Here is a 20,577-nt window from a genome sequence, read left to right on the forward strand (position 1 = left end):
TCTATTCCAAGCAACGAAGACAATAAATGTGTTCATCTCTTAAAGGAGGTCCGTCCTTTCAGGTTTTGAATTCTGGTGGTGCCTCAGCTCAACCACAGCCAAACTGTTAATTGATATGTCTGGCAAACTTGGTTGTAGTTCAGGCCTGAGTAAACATAGATTCACAAAACAGTTTCTTGTGGACAGGAGCAGGTATGGGACAGCATGTGCTTCTTAACCTGGACTGCAGCATGTGCATCCCAGGCTGTGGTTGCCAAATTTTGCCAGCCACCTTAGCTTGCTGTTCCACAGGAGATGCCTCCCACAGAAATACATGCATTTTGGTGCTACAAGACTGGAGTTTGCTGGTTGACAAAGGGGCAATATTGTCTTGAAGAGTCCTGGAAAAGCATTCCTGAAAAGCAGCAATAGAGAGGAACCAGGTGTCCTTCACTAATGTACAGTGTTGCTGGAACAGGGAGAAGGTAAGTAGAGAGATGTAGAACATAGTTTACATGAGGCATTATTGCAGTGAGGAGCAGATGTGTTGAGATGGAGGTTGCAGTAGAAGATGAAAAGATAAGGGGCACTATGCAGTTTGTGAGGTGTTGTCCTTTGTCAAAGGCATTGTAAGAAGGCAAAGGAGCAAATCTGTACTGATAAACTGTGGACTTTAACAGCCTACCCATTCATACCCTCTGTAATTCTGGCTACCAGTAGCCTGGCTTGAAGTGATGTTCAGATATAGTAACTTTTGTGTAAACTACATCTGGCAAAATCACAGAGGAAACCTGCAGTTTTCAGTATTTTACCAACTGCACAGTTATAAGAAATAACAGTTATGCTTGGGGTACACCTTTGTGTAGGTTGCAGGGGATGACACATAAGCTTGTGTGTGTCTGCATGCAGAGCCAGTAGTGAATGCTTTAGGTGACATCTGTGATTCATTTCCAGAGGACAGAGACCGTAAAAACCATTTATATCTGTGTAGAATAGGAACATGAATAATTAACATTTTATTAATTTGACTATACATTGTCTAAACTAGCCCTCATGTTTTCTGCTAATTAGGCAGTATATGATCTTTATGACATTCAAACAGTGTTTTATTGTATCTTTATGCTTTACTGCCTGACTTTTTTGAATCCATACTTACTGATCTGGGCATGGTGACTTTTTCACATGGGTACAATGGGATATTTGTCTTTCCATGGGCCATTCCCTCTATGCTTTTAATACTGTTGCCAATTTTTCCTTTTGGACTGAGAATGTTGCTGTTGTGTGTTGTATGTTATAGCATCGCATGCTGTGACATCCTTTGATTGCATCTTATGATGTGGTTTCTCAAAAGGCCGTACGTTCTGTGGCCAGAATGCTATCCAAAGCAAAAATGAGACTAGCCGAATAATGCATTATCATCTCAGTGACTAACTATACACTCATTTTTGCAATGCTGAGGCTCCAGCCCTGGCACCTGCCTTAGAGAGCTGTTGCTCACTGAGGAATGCACACAGTGGTTGTCTCTGTACCTGCAGGACACTCCAGTATTTAGAAAGTTTGTGTGTAACTTATGTCCATAAGCTGATGGTAATGAACAGATGAACAGATAACGGAAACATCCCACTGTATTACAGGGGAAAAAAAATTACATTCCCAGAGAATAAATGAATTAATGTGTATTCTGACAGGTAAAATAGGAAAGGTTTTAGGCTTGGTAAAACAAAATCCCAGCCTACTTCTTTTTCATAGTGCCTGTACTGGGTTATCGCTGGGAGTTTTTAGAAGCTGTTACCTGCTTTGTTCATTGGGAAACAATTCTATTAATGTAAAACTTCACGAGTTGGAAAACTCTAGCCAATTAAGTAGTGCATGAGGAATATGAATTTTAAAAACAAGCAATGTCTAATCACATTATAAAGTGGAAGGCTTGGGTTTAGCCTGGTAACGGATATTGATCTTTTTTTTGTTTGTTTGATATATTTGCTTATTTGAAAGCCATAATTTTGTGTGTACTGTGATTGTCTAAAGCAGCAGTGTGGTTTATTCTCTTACTTTTTCCAAAAAGGGGGTGGGAGCTTCTGTTATCCTTGTGATTTTTATTTTTTTCCCCATTTGGGGTAGCTGTAGCTCAGTGATAGGTGTAGACTGTTAGACACCTACATTTGTATTGGTTTTAAAATCTGAAAGACTGGGTGTGTATGGAGTGAACAAGGATGGTCATAGCTAAGTGTGGAGAAAAGGGAGAAAAATATCAACTCTTTTCATTGCTTATGGCTTCTTGCAGAATGGTGAGTATCACCTATGCACCGTTACTGCAAAATAGCGTAGTTACATTTCATACTCTCAGTAGGACAGTGTGCTGGTTTGACATGAATCATCAATGTCATCAGTACCTCATGTCTGCTTCTCCCTAGTTTGAGGGGATTCAAATAATTGTTCAGATATTCCTGCTTTCAGCTTATACTGTTATCTATATTCACAAGATAAAAACAGAATGCTTTCTGTCTTTTCCATCTTATGCATTTATGGCCAAATTCAAGATTGAATAAAGTGTCCTGGCCAATATTTTGAAACTTGTCCTGTTCTAACAAGTGTCATTTGCTCTTAACTGAAATAGATGTCTGAGGCCTCTTGCCACTTCATTTCAGTTTTGATGCAAACAACATTTATATCTTTCAAGTTCTTTCATCCCAATTCATTAGAAGATTTTCCTGTTTTGCCTGTTCTTTCAAGTGTGTTAACCTGTCATTCAGCTTGCAATGATGTGTGAGTGAACTAATGATTATTTTGTTCCCATCATCATACTCCTGATAGCCTTTTCAGGCTCTGCAGCATATTCTGTCAATAGAGTGAGCATCCTAAATCAAGAGCTTGAATCTTGTTACTCATTGCACATTGAAAACTCAATTTCAGCATTCGCTGGTAATTCAATTTCTGAGGTCATTCTTTAGGATATACTCCTGTGTTTTAACAGGCTACCCACTTGTACATCTTAAATGTAACTATGGGAGGCAAAATGATAATTGTATATCAGGAAATGAGGGAATTTTTGGTGGAAATTCAGAGCAAAGCATTAGGCTTCACAGAGGTAGAGAAAATGACTAATAACAAAAAATTACACATACATGCAGTGGTTGAATTGGGCTGCTTTATGCCAATGTACCACATTGGTGCTTTCTGCTGATAGAAAATGATGTAGAATAGCTAATAGTGGTATTTTTCCAAATTAGTACTTTACAAATCTCACTTTTTTGATGTGCAACCCATTTTTAACTGGAGCATAAATTTATGAGCATAAATTACTAATATTTATTCATGTATTGAATGTGATATAAAAATTGGATTTCTAAGTCCGGAGAAAATGAATATAGGTTTGAGGCAGCCTTTCAGCTACTAAAACATTGAGAAATGTACAGTAGGCTATTAATCAGAAAGGTAGATCTAAAAAAAAAAAAAAAAGTTGAAAGACATTTATCGCTATCCATGTTCTGTTGAGCAAATAGGCAAAATGATTTCAAATGTTACATTGAGTATTGAGCAAGATAAAGAATGAAAGATCAATAAGCAAGTTAAAATCCTCAACATAAAGCTAAACAATATATTTCAGAAATTAATGGATGAAACAGCTTCTTAACTGGTTAGTGAAATGTAAAGTACACAGGCATCTCAAAATTACACAGACAAGTAATCAAAGCCTGGGGGGAAAAAAGAGAATAAACCCCTCAGTTGAATAGTGTGTAGAGATTTATTATAGTGGTAGTTCTTTATGTTCGTGTTAAACACAGTTTTGCTTCTATGCTGAAAAGATCATTCTGAAGATCTTATATTGCTGTATAATAAATTGATTAAATTTATGAAACATTTTGAGAATGTTTATAGAGATGTTATGAAAAGACCAGAAAACTTGGAAGTAAGCTGTTATGCTTTTTTTATATCAAAAAAAAATATCTCTGCAGTGTCAACCAAGGAGAGAGCATCATACTGAACGGACCCCATGGGATCTTTGGACCTCAGAGTTGAACCTAGAAAAACCCTGTAAAATAATTATGCAATAACACTGAGACCTTAATGTAGTTATGTATTTTAGAAGTAGTCCCTTTCCCTGAGCTGTGGAAGAATTTCTTAAGGTGTTCAGCATAAACTGGTTGAATTACAGTCACTTTGTTTTGGGCAATCTACGTTAGCTTTTCAGACAGGAGACAATATATATTTGAACCACTCATTCTACCTGAAATTTTAATATTCCTTGAAATACCAAAGAGAACAAAGGGTTGAGACTTGTATCCTTTAGCTTAGCAATAACGACTTTATCATGTTCACAAAAGAAAATATGATTACAGGTAAATTTTTTTTCCTTTTTAAATTGGGTTTCTAAGCTTACACAGATGTAATGTCAGAACAAGACTACAACTGTAACTGTGTTGTACTGGTAGTACTGTTAAGTAGCTGAAGTTCTTTTTATCCTGACTGAATTGTCAAACTGAGTTGAAAAGATTTATATACATGTCAGCAAGGTTTTGCATAGTGTAAGGCAGGGATGCTATTAGCCCTGCTGAAAGGACATACAGCGCTCAAGAACTTGTATCTGAAGGTATTCATTTAAATTTTTTAAATGTATCCATATAATTATTTTTGAGTTTTGCATATTTTACCTTTTATTTATATTCTGCTGTGATTGATGAAACTCTTAACATTTTGTAAGCGTTCAGGAACTGATGCTTTATCATGTGCATGCAAAACCACAAGGAACTCAGAGGTAAGGAGATCACTAACAGTTTTTTGGACTCTGTAAAAAATAGAAGAATACTTCATTCATCTGTTGGATGTATTTTGGTTTTGATCTCCTGTCTGTTGATGTCCGTGTCTGTGTTCTGTCTTATAAACCACAGAGGCCCATTGGAGCTTTGGCAAGAGCTATCTGCTTTAGCTGTCGGAGCAGAGAGTCCTGTCAAAGCACCATGCAGCAATCTGGAGAAAGACTAAGTGGAAGGTGACAGAGCTGTGGCTATGATCTTTAAGCAATAGTTTAAGCATTTGGACCTCCAGAAATGCAAATCCACTGCTTATGTTAAACGGGGAGGGAAGGAGAGGAAGGGCATCAGGCAGCGGAGACCCAGTATAGTGTGACCTGACACAGCCACAGAACAGACTTTGAAAGAAAGATTAGTTACAGATATAGAAATAAAAGAAATGATATAAAAAAAAAGGTTATAGGAGTTAAGCAATGGTTGATTGCATGAAGCTTACTTGATACCACTCTATGATTTTGGACTTTGATAGAGCCATTAAAGCTGGAGAAGGCAGGGAGTAACCTAGGTATTTAGCTAAAGGGGAGATCAGGCACAACTCCAAATGGAGACAACATTTATGTTTCAAAAAATATGTATTACAGAAAGTATCGTGCTAGCACATTCAGGGGGAAAAAATGTCATGGAGGAAAAAGAGCAATGACTTATTAGAAATGGGAAGAGTACAAATGAATAGAAAGGTCTAGCCTTTTGGGACTAATAATGTTTTCTCAGGGTGTAAAGAAGGTTTCAAAACAGATGAATAATCTCGGGGTGATAGACAAATTTACGGAAAACTTAGATTTGAAGATTTACATAAAACTCCTGTTTTTGAAACCGAGGTCTTATAAGCTTAGAACAAATTAACTAGAAAAATTGTGGAAGTAGTTATTTTGAGCTTTTAAAATTAGTCTAGAAACACACTACAGAATTTTTATTATTAACAGAGGCAAAGGCAGAGTAACAAACAGCAGGGTTCCCCCCCCATCTTGGTTTGTTACTGTGGACTGAACATTGTTTAGCTACAGTATTGCAACTATTATCTATAGCTTTATGCTTAAAAAGAAAATATGAGAGATGCTTGTTATGTTATTGAGCTATTTCTCCATACTTGTGTTTATAAAAGAAATAAGCCTAAGTCATTAAAGCACAGTTTAAAAAAATTAATAAATTTAGAGTGTAAGTGCAGTGCATTTGTTTCCTTGGAAACATTCTATTGCAGTTTCTTTCGGATGAGATGCAGTCATTTTAAGTAGCATGTATTTAGGAGACCTAATGAATTTGTCTCTGGATAGCATATAAATATGAAAAAAGGCTGTAGAAATTGGTGGAGCTACTTGCACTTCTGGTTTCTATAGAAACAGCCAATACATTGTCATGTACTGGTGGTGTTAGGAAGAACAATGTAATTAAAATAAGATGATTTATTCAGTCCTACAGAAAACTAAAGTTATTCTTTTCACAGTCAGAGAAATCCTTCCTGAATCTATGAACAAAATTTTAAAGAAATACGGTGGGGGTACATTTTTACTTGTGTAATGGCGTGTTTTTTTTTTAAATGCTAACGTTCAGGGGTCCTTTTTCTGAGTGTGAAGGCACATTTTCTGTGGCTGTATCACATACATGAGCAGTCCTACTGTGTTTATTTGGAAACCTCATACAGTGGTATTGCAGATGAGAATCATAGACCTGTCTGTGCAAACAATCTCTCCTGGAGCAACTGCTCCTGGAGAGAGTGAAATGGGCCAGGAACAAAACATGCCTCCTTCTGGAGTGTTTGAGTGAGAAGCTGTCAGAGTATAGCTGTTCTGGTTTCAGCCCATTTCTAGACAAATTTTACACCCCCAGCAGCAGCCAGTATGCTTTTGAAAAACAAGAATATGAAAGCACAGCAAACTTCTTCAGCACAATTGCCAGCAATGGTTACCTAGGTCTTTTGACATTACAGTTTAGGGACTTCCTGCACCACAGATAGCATCTTTGTCTTTCATGGCTCTCTTTAAGTTTTCATGCTGTGGAATTGGTTGTTCTTGATATTTTTTTTTCCTTTGCAATGGCCTGTAGCAAGGAATTCAAATTATATCTGTATTGTGCAACACAGCATCTTGTTCTGTGTGTTTTGAAGCTGCCTTCTGTTAGCTTGGAGTCTAAATTCTTATAGTGAAAGAAACTGTTCACCTTCTCCATACCTCTCAGATTTTATCTCTAATTGTTTCATATTCCCTTTGGTTGTCTCATTTCTGTACTGAAAAGTCCTTGATTATTGCTCCTCAAAGAAAAGCCAATCTGTATCTCAGATGTTGATTGTCTGTTTCCTATATACAGATTTCACTTATCCTATTTGAGATGGGGAAATAATTTTACATACAAAATCTGATGGGAAAATGTATTTTTTTTCCTAATAACTGGTTGATACTTTCCATCACAAGATTCTTGTGCCTTCTCAAGCAATTGGAAAGTGACTTTAAAAAAAAGTGTACATTGTTCATACCTAAAGTCTTATAGATCAATACCAGATTAAGCTCAACCACTTCTTCATTTTAATCAGTCTCCCTTTCCTTTTAATTATTCTCAAGACCCCTTGATAATCTTGAGCTGTGTCTGAAAACGGAACAAACAGGAAAAAAAACTTAAACAGAAAAGCAAAACAATCTTTTTCCATTACATAAAGAGAAATACAGCAGTCATGTCAAAAGACTTTAGAAGAACAGAAGACTGTAGCATGCTTGATCTTCTTGTCTATGATATTGCCATGTGTTTTGATTAAAATTGCCATTAAAGTTTTCAGATGGAGATTAGAGACATAAATTGGATTTGTCACATGGTTGTGTTTTTGTTGGGTGCACGAAGCTAAAAAGCAAATAATAGTCATCTGCCTCAACACCTTACTCCCTAGAATAGATAAACACAAATAGCTTGTAGTGCAGTAGATGAAAAAGCTTGTATATTGTGCCAAAATAAGCTTCCTTTTAAGTTAAAATGCTCTTTTTATTACTAGTAATGGTGTAGTACTGTTTCACAGAGGAAACTTAGATCAGTCCGCCATTCTATTAATTACCCAAAATGCCATGAGGAAGAGGCAGTTTCATGCCAAAGCACTTGATCTAAAAAGTTAGAACAAGAAGTGGAAGAAAAAATATGGCCATTTTTACAGGTTGGAAACTATGGCACAAACTGATTAAGGCTTTTTTCCATGACCATCCAGACTGCCTGTTAGATTTGTTTTGAGACCTCATCTCCTGATGTTCAGGCCAATATAAAAGCACACTTCTTTCTGATCACTTGCATAAAGTTTGAGGGGATTTTAGAAAGGTGCAGTGCACATAAGTTATGGGTGACCATCATAGATCTGGAGCAAGCAGCAGCTTTTGAATTGCTTGTGTGGAGGCTTTGAGCTTTTCTTGACAAACAAAATACCAGCCATGTGCTTTATGCAGAGAATTATTATAGAACACCCATCTGAAATATGTACCTTGAATTCAGCATTACAGCGTGCTTTTCAAATCACCAGAACCATAAGAACCTGTTTGAAATTGATTTAATTTGCTTAAATTACCTTTCTTGTCAAATGCCTGCAGCCATGAACTCTTGCCACAGTGAAGAAGCTTTATTATTATGTTGGATTGTGTTGACACCAGAACCTATTAGTCCTTCCTTTGAAATTATTTCTTTTATGTCCAGAAAATGCTCTAGCTTGAAGAAGTGGACTGTGATTTTCTAGTGCTTATGGGTGATAAATCTGCAAATAGAAAAAGAGCAAAAGCTGTTATTAACAAACTAAAGCCAGCAGGGCAGGGAAACTGGTGCTTTCCCCAGGCAGGTTCCTCAGGCATGTCATGAATTAATTGTCTAAGGTAGAACAAAGCAGGTTTAATTATGAGTACTTTTCTGAGCAAGGGTGTTGCAATTGGTTATTTTTTGAAAGCTCTCTTTATAGGGGAATTTAAATACTATGTATATCAAGTTCCCAACTGCTATTCAAAGCGTTAATTTATTGTTCTCTGAGTCAGTTCTTACTATGTGGTTTGAAGATTAAACAGCATGTTTTTTCTGAGGTATGTATGAAACATATAGAAAAAGATGGTCTTTTGTACTAATTTTTGTAAAAGTTTTCTGTTGCAGAGCTAAGATACACAGGCAATTTTGTTAGATATTAAATAACAGACAAGCAAATATATTTAATGATTAGCACTGAAAATGTTTAAATCGACAGTGGCAGTTTATTAAGAGCCCAACAGGATTTAATAAATTAAAAGTATATGCACATTACCAGCTTCACAATATCTTCTTTTTCCTTACTGAGAGATGTCTGTTGCTCCAAAACCTGTTAAAAGTAAGTCCCAAATCTAAACCTAACCCCTTGTACCTACATACATGTCACAAGGGTTTGTTTGTTTTTTTAGAAGATGAAGACCCAAATAGTATGTCTCAGTTTTTAATCTTTAAAATAAGAAAATGTTAAAGAATCACTATCGTGACTCACTGTTTGGGACTTTATGATCACTTATTGCTCTATATGGTGGTTCTTCATTTCCCAGCACCAACTGGCCTTTGTTTCTGCCTCTCTGTCCCTGCTTCTATGTGTTTGTGCTGCTCCACGCTCTGATGTTGCTGACTCTCTGGCTGGGACTTGTCACTTCTGTGAAGTGCCTGCTGCTAAGTAGCTGCCTCCTTCAGTCGCCTTTTATGTCCCCTCCTCTCAATTTAACTTTTATTTTAGTTCTCATGCAGTTCCTACGGCTGTCTTTTTCTATATACAGCTGTTTCTGTATGGTTTTCCATTTCTCATTCCAGGCAGCTTTTATATTTTGTAGGTTTGTTGTTGTGTTTTGGGGTTTTTTTGTTTGGTATTTTTTTTAGTTTGGGCTTTATTTTTATTTTTGCTCCTACAACATAGCTTGAATTTCTACTTTACTAATGAACTATGGACTTCCTTTTATAATGCTGTGAAGACAGAGCTATGCATGGTGATTTCTCTGTAGAGAAAGTGGAGGCTATAAACATGCAAATATCACTTTTGGCTTTACAAATTTAATTGCTTTGTGTATTATGTGGGTTCCTAGGCTGAAAATCCTGATGAGAGCAAGTAACACGTTTTTATATTCACTATCTTCAAAATGCAGGCAGGTTGCTGAAAAGTGTGCCGGTTTTTGATTCTGCAGGTTTAAATCTAGTTGATGTTATTACAGGGAGTGTAGGGTGCTTGCATGACTGAGGACTTCACTGAATGCAAACATCATGTTTCTAAACTGTACATTTCACAGAGCCTGTGGAAAGCAATTGGAGCAGCTGCTGCTGCCATCTTTCCACATGCTGGATCACAGAAAGCAAAGCTGGAAGGGATCTTGGGAGATAATCTAGTATATCACTACCCTAGAGCAGGGTCAGCTAGTTCTGAACATTTCCAGTCATAGATTTTTGAGATTGAGGCAAGAAATCAAGAAGTTCTCATGTTGTGTTCGATGCTTGAAATTATTTTTCTTTTATTGGTTCAAGTACAAACCAGAGGTATAATCCAGGATATTTCACTGTGACACCTGAAAATTATTTAAAAAAAAATATATGCGCTTACAGTAACTGTAAAAGGTCTGGACCCTGAAGTCAGTAGTCACCTGCTGTGTTACGGGTATAAGGTAGGCACTGAAATGCCTCACAAAATTGGGAACTGTTTCAGTAAAATACTTGGAGCACTCTGCTTTTGGTTCTTCTGGTGACATTAAAAGGAGGACTAACGTCTGAACACCCTGTTCGAAGTGCAGGCTGCTACGTTTTAGCTATCTTGGAAAGAAAAAAAGAGAGATATATTTATATATTAATAACTAGGAGTTTTCCAGTGTCCTAGTTTTAAGGATCACCACATTCAGAGAGATGGATTGCTTTGATGTGGCCACTTGCCTTGAAGTTTCTCTTCACTGGAGGCAAATCAGAGAAAAGAAAGTATTGATTTGCAAAATTTAAAGTAGACAACATAGATGCAGAATTTCATGAAGGAAGGTGGAAAGAAAAGAAATTCAAAGTGTTCATAGATTCCTTAAATAGTTCAAAATCTCTTACTTTTTTTAAGATCCAGCTCAGAGGCTGTTAAAATATTCAGAATCCTGTGGCTGAGGACCTATTTCTGCATGGATCCAACCCACTTTGGTATAAGCCCTGAAAGAGGATCTAGATTTGGGAACTCTGTTTGTTTTGTTGTTGTTTTTTTTGGTTTTGGTGGTTTTTTTTTTTTTTTATTTTGGGAACTTTGTTATTTCCTTTTACATCAAAAACTTCTGTAGAGAATGTTCATATGTATTAATTACATGATGGGACCTAGTGGATGAGCCATATTATTTACTCCTGAGCCCAGATGTGCTTTGAAGTATTGATGACTCTCCCTGCTGCCCTGCATTTTCAGCAGAGTGACAGAAAGGGCCACTACTTTAGCAGAAGCAACAGACTGCCTCTTGCCAGGACAGTTGGTAGGCAGATGAGGTGGGAGGTGTGGGACTGATTCCCTGTAGACAAAGACAGGATCCTGGCTGAGTCCTTAAAGCACTGAACTGTTTGACAGCAGCACTCCTGTCACTTTCATCCCTCCCTCTCTGGAAGCACTTGAAAAGAGCAAGCTCTGCTTGGGTTTCCTTTTTCAAGAGAAGGTGTCAGACTGAGTTTTTCATGGGATTGAGGTATCTGCTGCAGGGTGCATGCTGTACCCTTTGGCTGAGCATGTCCGTGTTGGCCCCACAGGCAGTTTCTAACTGAGCATGCCAGCTTTGCACCCTTGCTGTATGGTCCTGACAGTGGGGTCTCACCAACTGCAAATTAGGCAATGACTCAGCAGCATGGGACTGGCAGATTCACCAAGTCTACTCATTCCTAGTCATAAACAGTGATTTATACATAAGTCCAGAATGATGAACAAGCATATTCATTTCCTGCTGTGTCCTTTTCATACCTGTAAGTCCCAAATCCCCACTAACCTAATCACTTTCTTTTCTCTGGCTTTATAACTAGCTGAAAATTTTGAGAACAAAAAGACCAAAAACTTACACTTCTGATGTTTCCTGGAAGGAGGAAGGAGAGATCCTCAGACTGATCCCCAGTGTTCCAAGTTCAATCACAGAATCATAGAATACCATGTTGGAAGGGGACCTCAAGAATCATCTGTTCCAAACCTCTATGGGAAAAGCACGGTCTAAACCAGATGGCCCAGCACCCTGTCCAGCTGAATGTTGTGTCCAACGTTGGGGAATCTACAGCTTCCCTGGGGAGATTATTCTAATGACTGGTTGTTCTCATTGTGAAAAATTTTCCTCATGTCCAATAGGAATCTCCCCAGGAGTAAATTGTACCCATTACCCCTCATCTCTTTTCTATAAGACCCCAACCCCTTGTAAAAAGCGACTTGCCATTTTCTTTGTAGCCACCCTTTGTATACTGGAACAGGGTGATAAGTCCTCCCCTAAACCTTCTTTTCTCAAGGCTGAACAAACCCAGTTCTCTCAGCCCCTCTTCATACGGCAGGCTAGCCAGCTATTTGATCGTCTTTATGGCCCTTCTCTGGACCCCCTCCAGCCTGCCCATGTCTTTTTTTGTATAGTGGGGACTGAAACTGAACACAGAATTCCAGGTATGGCCTGAGAGGCACAGAGTAGAGTGGGGTAATGACTTCTTTATCTCTGCTGGTGATGCCCTTGTTGATGCAGCCCAGCATCCTGTTGGCTTGCTTTGCTGCAGCAGCATGCTGTCAGCTTGTTGTCCACCAGGACCCCCAGGTCTCTTTCCACAGAGCTGCTCCCCAGCCAGGTGGATCCCAGCCTGTTCTGCACTCCTGGATTATGTTTTCCCAGGTGCCAGACCTTACACTTATTGAACCTTATAAGTTTCTTGTTAGCCCACTCTTCCGTCTATCCAGGTCTTTCTGCAGGGTGACTCTTCCTTCCAAAGCATCCAGTTCCCCACTTAGTTTGGTATCATCAGCAAACTTCATCAGGGTGCAGTTTATCCCATCATCCATATAATGTATGAAGATATAATACAGTCTTGGTTCCAATACTGATCCCTGAGGGACCCTACTTGTGACAGGTTGCCAGTTTGAGAAGGAGCTATTTACCACCACCCTCTGGGTGCAGCCTGTTGGCCAGTTCCCCACCTGCTGTGCAGACCACTTATCTTGACCGTAGCACATCAGTTTCTCTAGGAAGAGGCTGTGGGAAACGATATTGAAAGCCTTGGTGAAATCCGGGTAGACCATGTCCACTGCTCACCCTGCTTCAACTGAGCAGGGTACTTTGTCACAGAAGGTGATCAGGTTTGTCAAGCACAATTTGCCCTTGGTGATTTCATGGTGGCTTTTCCCAATCATGTGCTTCATTTGACTTGTGATAGGCCCCTGGAGAAATTGTTTGATAACTTTCCCAGGTACTGAAGTAAGACTAACATGCCTATAACTTCCTGGATCCTCTTTTAAGGCCTTCTTGTAGATGGGGGTGACACTAGCCTTCTTCCAGTCTGTTGGGATGTCCCCCAATCTCCATGACTTCTCAAAGATTATGGAGAGCAGTCTTGCAATGATGTCAGCCAGATCTCTTAACATCCTCTGGTGGATATTTTCAGGGCCCATTGATCTGCACAGGTCAAGCTCTTGTAATAGTTCACATACCAAGTGTTCCCTCACTGACAGTGTGTGTGTGTTTGCACCAACCTGGATTTCTGTTCTCAAGGCTTGGGGCCCAGCAGAGCTGGTAAAGGCAGAGGTGAAGAAAGTATTGAAAACCTCTGTCTTTTTAGCGTTCTTGGTGACTAATTCACCCTTCCTTTGTAACACTGGGCCAACATTTTCCTTCTGTTTCCATTTGTCATTTTTGTACCTGAAGAACCCTTTCTTGTAGTTTTTGACATCCCTGGCCAATTTCAATTCGAGCTGAGCTTTGGTTTTCTGACTGCGTTTCTGCACGCTCTGGCAATGCCCTTGTAGCTCTCTCTCCCTGTAGGTCTGCTTTTCCACCTCTGGTACTCTTCTCTTCGTTCTGAGCAGACTCAGAAGCTCACAGTTAAGCTGAGGGGGTCTCTTGCTCTGCCTCTTTCCCTTGTCTTTAAAGGGGGTGAACTGTTTTTGTGCTTCCAGGAGAGTGTTCTTGAAAAACTCCCAGCACCCGCTAGCTCCTTTATCCTCTATGGAAGTTTCCCATGGAATCCTTCCCAACTGAGCCCTGAGCGAGCTGAAGTTCACTCTTCTAAAATGTAAAACCTTTGTCTTCATACTAACCTTCAGCATGCTCAGCAGGATCCCAAACTCCACAACACTGTCATCACTGCAGCCGAGGCTATCACTAACCGAGAAACTACAGAGGAGGTTTTCTGGGTTTGTGAGTAGCAAGTCCAGCAGTGCCTCATTCCTGGTTGGCACATCTAACATTTGTATGAGGAAGCAGTGCTCTACGCATTCCAGGAACTTGATGGATGACATGAGCTGCCGTGTTGTTCTTCCAACAAATGTCTGAGTTGTTGAAGTCACCCATAAGAACCAGGTTCTGTTAACCCAAAGCTTTAAGTGACCCAAATATTGCTTTGTTTGCCTGTACGTATACCAAAGGTGCTGGGACGTATACTTGAGGTGGTTGGTCTTCTGGTTGTCATCCTGGGAGTCAACTAAGGAACATTTGTCACTGCTCTGGTTGGCCTGGCTGATTCCCCAGCTGATTGCAATGACATAGGGTGGCCACTTTGAACCCTGCCTGCCAAGTCCTTCAGTTTAAAACCTACTTCACCAAGTTGGCCAGCCTGCTGCCAAAGGTCCCCTTTCCTCTTCTAGGAATTCTAGAAGAATTCATAAAATTAGAAGGGAGTTTGTGTACACCCAGCTCCACAACATTGTGTTGTCCAAATCTCTTTCTGGATGTAACTGTAATTCCGTGGATATTTATAACAGAAGTCTATGTATATATAAATTGTATAAACTGATGCTTTCTTTTATTGTGGACTCTTTACATAAAATAACATGCTATTTAGTATGCTAGTACTTCAGCATTTAAAATTCAGTTACTTTTTTGCATTTAAAAATAATATATAATTTATTGGAGAGAATTATTAATGAAAAAAGAGAAAACACAGGTTATCATGTTCTTCTAATCTGCCAAAAAATAACAAACCTCTTTACCCACTAGGTTTTAAGAGTGTACAAAGCTGCAGTACAACAGACGTTGGATATACTCTTTCTTCCTGAAGGAAAAGAGTTTCTTACAAGCACAGATGCAGTAAGCCGGGACTCAGCTGACCGTACCATTATTGCATGGGACTTCCAAAGTGCTGCGAAAATCTCCAATCAAATTTTTCATGTAAGATTAACAATTAGTTTTGTTTGGGTCATGATTGAGTATTTCTTGCCTGTCAATGTTGTAAAAAAAAAAAAAAAAAAAAAAAAAAAGGCAGCTTTTGATTTTCTGTAAGATCATTGTGTGATGTATAAAATGCTCTTAATGTAAGTTGAGGGCTTGCTTTGTTTCTATATTCTAAAAATATTTATTCTTAAGAAATGACCTTGAAGACTGATAGGTCTCCTTGTGTTAAAAATATTTACACGTCTGTGCTCATTCACTGACATCTAAGCTATATTTAGGCAAGGCCACCAGTGTCATTCTGGCTTGCCAGTGGTGCATGGCAGTAGTTGCTATAGTGCCACGTTTCTTTTCCCACAATTTTTCATACATTTTTCATCAGCTGCAATGAGGGCTGTTGACAAATTTAGTTTAATATTCGCATAGTAATAGCAACCTGATACATGCATATAGATACCTAGTACAGCATAATCACAGAGGCAAAATTTTCTTTTATCAGTGCAGGTGCAGTAGTTCTCTCAGTAATCTACCTAAGCAAGATATTTAATGGACTAAATTGTCTAGGAAGGCTGACAGCTTCAAAGGAGATTACCGAGGAAGTTAATAGATAATTCCAACTCCCTGGGTCTTCTTTGAAAACCCAAGTCTAATATCCCATGTAATATAATATGATTGGATTGTATATAGATGCTTTTTGGCTGAAATGAACAGTTCTCTATGGACAGGGACATGTAGTTGATAAACATGAAACAATCCCATTAGGTCAATTTCCATGGTTATGTCTTTGTCTACTGCTGAATCGATCAACATCTTGGATAGGCAATAGAAAAAAAAAAAGTAGAAGCAGCTATGAATATATGAGTTGCAGACCAGTCAGGTTCAGTATTAAGGGGTAAAACCAACTTTTTTCCCCCTTATCCCCTGCCAAATGACTACAGCATCTCTGAAATGGACTTTTTTTCCTCCCTTTTCTGCACTCTCAATAAACAAAACTTGGTCGTGATTTTGGAAACTCTGCTTCAATTTTCTGAATTTCACCTTTGAACCCTTCAAGGTGGGAGAGAACTCGTGAGCTCTCCAAACAGATCCCAATAGGATTTGATCTGCATTAACAAATTAATAGTTAAGAGCTCTAAAATAAGCCATTACTACAGTACACCCAGTGTAACTGCACAGTGCTTTGGCAGATTGCATTGTACTTTCTGATTTCTTACTGTTAGACCCAGTTTCTCCCCAGAAGCATGCAGTGCTCCACCACAGAGCACCTCCTAACAAGGCACACTGCCTAACCTTTTCTGGGTTTCTGTGCCCAGTACTTTACAATACTCAGAACTTCTTTCCCAGTTCATCACGCCCAAACCACACAACAAAACCAGTCTGATGTTCTTCCCACTCTACCAATGGTGTCCAGTGGTCACTGTCAGCCAGGTGTCCTTCACATGCAAATGCATCCTACAGCCAAATCTCTCTTAATTTTTATTCATGACATCAAAATTCAGCACTATGTCTTTAGGTTAGGCTACAACTAGAAGAGGTTTGGACCTGGTGGAAGCCTTGCAAGAGCAGTTGATTTCTGATGCAGTCAGCATGCAGAATTCTGAAAGCAATCTTAATTCAGTCTTAAATAGGAACATTTGAGTAAGGCCAGGTGTTGTTAATTTTTGCAGATATTTGTGGTCTTACAGCCAGCAGCAGTCTACATGGGAAATCACTGTCATAAGGAGCTTCTGACTTAGCAGGCTAATAATAATCTTTTTTTTTTTTCCCCTCCCTTCTTTCCTTCCTGTTTTTCATCAGAGTGGGGTGGGGAAAGTGTCTGTTTAAATGGAGTGATTTCTATTACTGTCAGTGTGGCCAGAACTGAGAGGATGGAGGATATGAGAACTGTACAAAGTAGCATGGAAGGCACAGTATGGCTGTGGAGGGAGGAAGGGATAATGGGAGAAGAGGATTCACTTTCACAATCAAACTTCAGTCTTCCCTGGGCTGGAAGAGGATGATTGAGTACCACCAAGTTGGAGTTACTTCTGTGCAGCTGTTCTGCAGTATAATGTTCAGAGGAAGATGGGATTTTGGTCAGTTTCTAGGAAAACAGGGTAGAGATTTGATTTAATATTTGCCTTGGTGTAAGACTTTCAGTGGATTGTAATGAGTTAAGTACCTCTGTATAATGTATACTGGGGAGATGACTTACATACACCTTGCCTTCTACGGTCTTTCAAATGTGCTAAAGATAACCTGAATCATTTGCACCAATCTTTAGTTTCATAAACAACACTTTACAATTATTTCCAGGAGCGTTACACTTGCCCAAGTCTGACTCTGCACCCAAAAGATTCTGTGTTTGTTGCTCAGACGAATGGGAACTACATGGCTTTGTTTTCTGCCCAGCGACCTTACCGAATCAACAAAAAGAAAAGATACGAAGGACATAAGGTATCCTTCTTCACTGGGAACTTATTATCCACGTCTAGAAGGAAGATAGATTGCCAAGTACCTGTGCTTTTCAATGTGTCTGCTAATAGTGTTTGATTATAAATCAGTGATAGATATTAATTGGCTTCGTTTGCTTTCCTGTGTGCCAGTCTATTTTGAATCATATACACCCTCAAGAAAATAGTCATTAGAAGACTTTATGAATATTTAATAACTTGATTAAATAAGTTTGTGTTATAGCTGTGTCTTAATAAACACCTGGAGAAGTCCTTAGTGTATATTTATTTAAAGATACAATTATTTATTTTTGGTACTGTGTTCATTTTAAGTATACCACAATGAACTTTATCTAATCAGCATCAGGAGTTACACTGTTATTGATTTTCACAGGTGGAAGGATATGCAGTGGGCTGTGAATTTTCTCCAGATGGAACGCTTTTGGTGACAGGAAGTTCAGACGGCAAAGTGTTTTTCTACAACTATCATACTGCTAGGATTATTCGCACTTTGTCTGCACATAAAGAAGCTTGTGTGAGTGCAATATTTCACCCAGTCTTGCCATCACTCCTTGCAACATGTGACTGGGCTGGAGAAATCAAGGTCTGGCAATAAGAAGCAGAGTTACTTTTCAGGGTGTCTCCTGTTAGTCTGTCAAAGGCATAGGAAATAAACCATGGTATCCAATGTGAAATTTTGTTGTCATATGTTGTAAGCAGGAGAAACTGCTGTCTTTTCTTCTATAACCTCTAAGTGTATACTTTCATAATGCAGTTAAGATGGTCTTGTGGTTAGCTGCTAAGCAAAAAAGTGGTCTTACTCCATTCTTCAGCCCAGGTTATTCACATTATTCGTCACCAGCTTCAGGTGACGAATTTCTGTCCCTTTTGTGTCCATTTTTTGGTGTTCGTCTGGTCTCATCCTGGTTTGAGTAGCTAAACTTAAGAAAATTATTGTGGGGTTTTTTATATAGCATTTCAGTCCAGCTTTCTTAAATCAGGTTTTATCATAGAATTGTAGAATCATTTAGGGTGGAAAAGACCCTTGAGATCTTTAAGTCCAACTGTTAGACTAGCACTGCCAAGTCCACCACTAAACCATGTCCCTAAGTGCCACATCTACAAGTCTTTTAAGTACTGCCAGGGACGGTGACTCAGCCACTTCCCTGGGCAGCCTGTGCCAGTGCTTGACAACCCTTTCAGTGAAGAAACTTTTCCTAATACTCAATCTAAACCTCCCCTGGTGCAACTTCAGGCTGTTTCTTCTTGTCCTCTCCAAAAAGTTGGTAAGGACATGTTATTTAACAGAGGATGATGTTCAGGTCAATTAATACCTGTTTGATCTTCCTGGGATTTTCTTTTTCACTAGTTTAGCTCACTGACTTGATCAGTGAAGAGTTAGAGAAGAATAATGTAGTTCAAGGCAAAACAGCTTCTGAAGGGGAAGATCGCAGAGCAGGTGGGACTGCTTCTTTGGGAAATGGGTAGCTGTTACCAGCTCAACTTACTGTAAAATGCCTTCTGAGAGTTCCAGGGGAAGGTGTGCCATGTAACTTGAAGCTAATTTTGACATCAGTAAATTCATGTTCTTGAAATCCCAAGGTTTAAACTTGAGTTTTAAATTTAGTTTATGGCTGTATATAAACAAAGCAGAACTATTTGTAAATATTTTAAATTAAAAAAATAAACTTTTTTTTAATACGTGGTGTCTGTATTTCACTATTTTACTCCTGTTATTCTTGGTGAGTGAATACTCAAGGCTATCATGGAATTGATATTTGGGGTGGGGGGGAGCAATTAATATGCTATGCTAATTTATTGTGAGCACACATGCATTTCTCCATACTTCTTGATGTCACAGACACAGAAGATTGTCATCATGCTATTCAGTGCAGGGGATGTTCTTGGGTGTTCTATTAGGTGGTGTTCTAATTAGGTGTTCTAATAATTAGGGTGTTCAAACATAATTAGGGTGTTCTAATAGGGTGGCCTATTCTGCAGAGAACAGAAAATTCATTAGGTCATAAATGTGTATTTATGTATGTATAGATTGCTCGTAAATGTATTTTAAATTTGCATTCCCTGCACTTGTATTGCTTGGTTCTAGAAGTTATTATCCATTTTATACGTTAGTGTATACATCCATGTACCACTGGAAAAAAATTGTCTATGCGTCACATAAACTGTATGTATTCCCAGCCTTGACTTCACGTAAATATGTGCTACCTTGTAGTGAGTGCTGTAAGCTTGGCTTCTGTTTGGTCTGATTAGCCTATGAAAGCATTTGAACATACATAGGATAATTGAGTTGCTTAACTTGTCTGTCATGGAGTCTAGAAGTTATGTAAAATAGCATCTTTTCCACTTTAGCATCTTTTTATTATTCTGATTTTTTTCTTACTGGCACAAATACAAGGGTTTTTTATTTATGTTTTACATACTCGGTTAAACCAGCTTTTTCAGAGAGAAGTTTTCAGAACAGTCTTCTAAATCGCAGATTTTAAGTAATGAGCAAAATGGAGCAAAACGTATTCCATCGGTGTGTAGTTTGTGTTCCTTGTAGCATGTAGTAAGAAATAAGCCTGTACCAGGGCTGTGGATCCACTGTTATGTTGTTTGAAGCTTGGACCAAGATATTGTGCCTGTGTGGTGTTAATCATCGTATCAACAGTTATGATGGGTTTGAACACAGTTCCCCCCCCCTTGCTGTTCTTAATTTCTTGCTTCCTTGTTTGGCAATTAGCTGTTCGGTGGGAGCCTGAATTCTGCACTTCTGGCTGTGCCTCTAACATACAAGCCAGCTGGACCCTTTAAATGACAACTGGCTCAGCGATTTGGTGAGTTACTCCTAATTCAGAAAATTCAAGAATTTTCATAGATGTCAGAAGGAGTTCAGCTGAAAGTGCAGCAGTAGTTGCCTGTCGTGGGGCAGGCTGAATCACCACCGCACGGCATTTTTTAAGAGAGTGGCCCTGTGTCCTTCCCTCCAGGTATTTTAATTCAAATGGGCTATTGCCACTTCAACAATTCTGGCAACCTGTTGTGTGAAGGATGGGCAGCACT

At 38.9% G+C, this 20,577-nt stretch overlaps 1 protein-coding gene across 1 annotated transcript in view; it reads left to right on the forward strand.

The window, feature by feature from the left end:
* The window catches only part of WDR25 (WD repeat domain 25), a 64,985-nt gene extending 45,770 nt beyond the window's left edge, over window positions 1-19,215 (forward strand). Inside the window, exons 5-7 of the mRNA XM_056346893.1 lie at window positions 14,912-15,082; window positions 17,378-17,518; window positions 17,909-19,215. Of these exons, the coding sequence (XP_056202868.1) occupies window positions 14,912-15,082; window positions 17,378-17,518; window positions 17,909-18,130 (534 nt within the window). The 3' untranslated portion in view covers window positions 18,131-19,215. The remainder of the gene's footprint in view (window positions 1-14,911; window positions 15,083-17,377; window positions 17,519-17,908) is intronic.
* Window positions 19,216-20,577: the final 1,362 nt, after the last annotated feature.

This window comes from Falco biarmicus, chromosome 7 (genome assembly GCF_023638135.1).
Source record: "Falco biarmicus isolate bFalBia1 chromosome 7, bFalBia1.pri, whole genome shotgun sequence".
Taxonomy (NCBI): domain Eukaryota; kingdom Metazoa; phylum Chordata; class Aves; order Falconiformes; family Falconidae; genus Falco; species Falco biarmicus.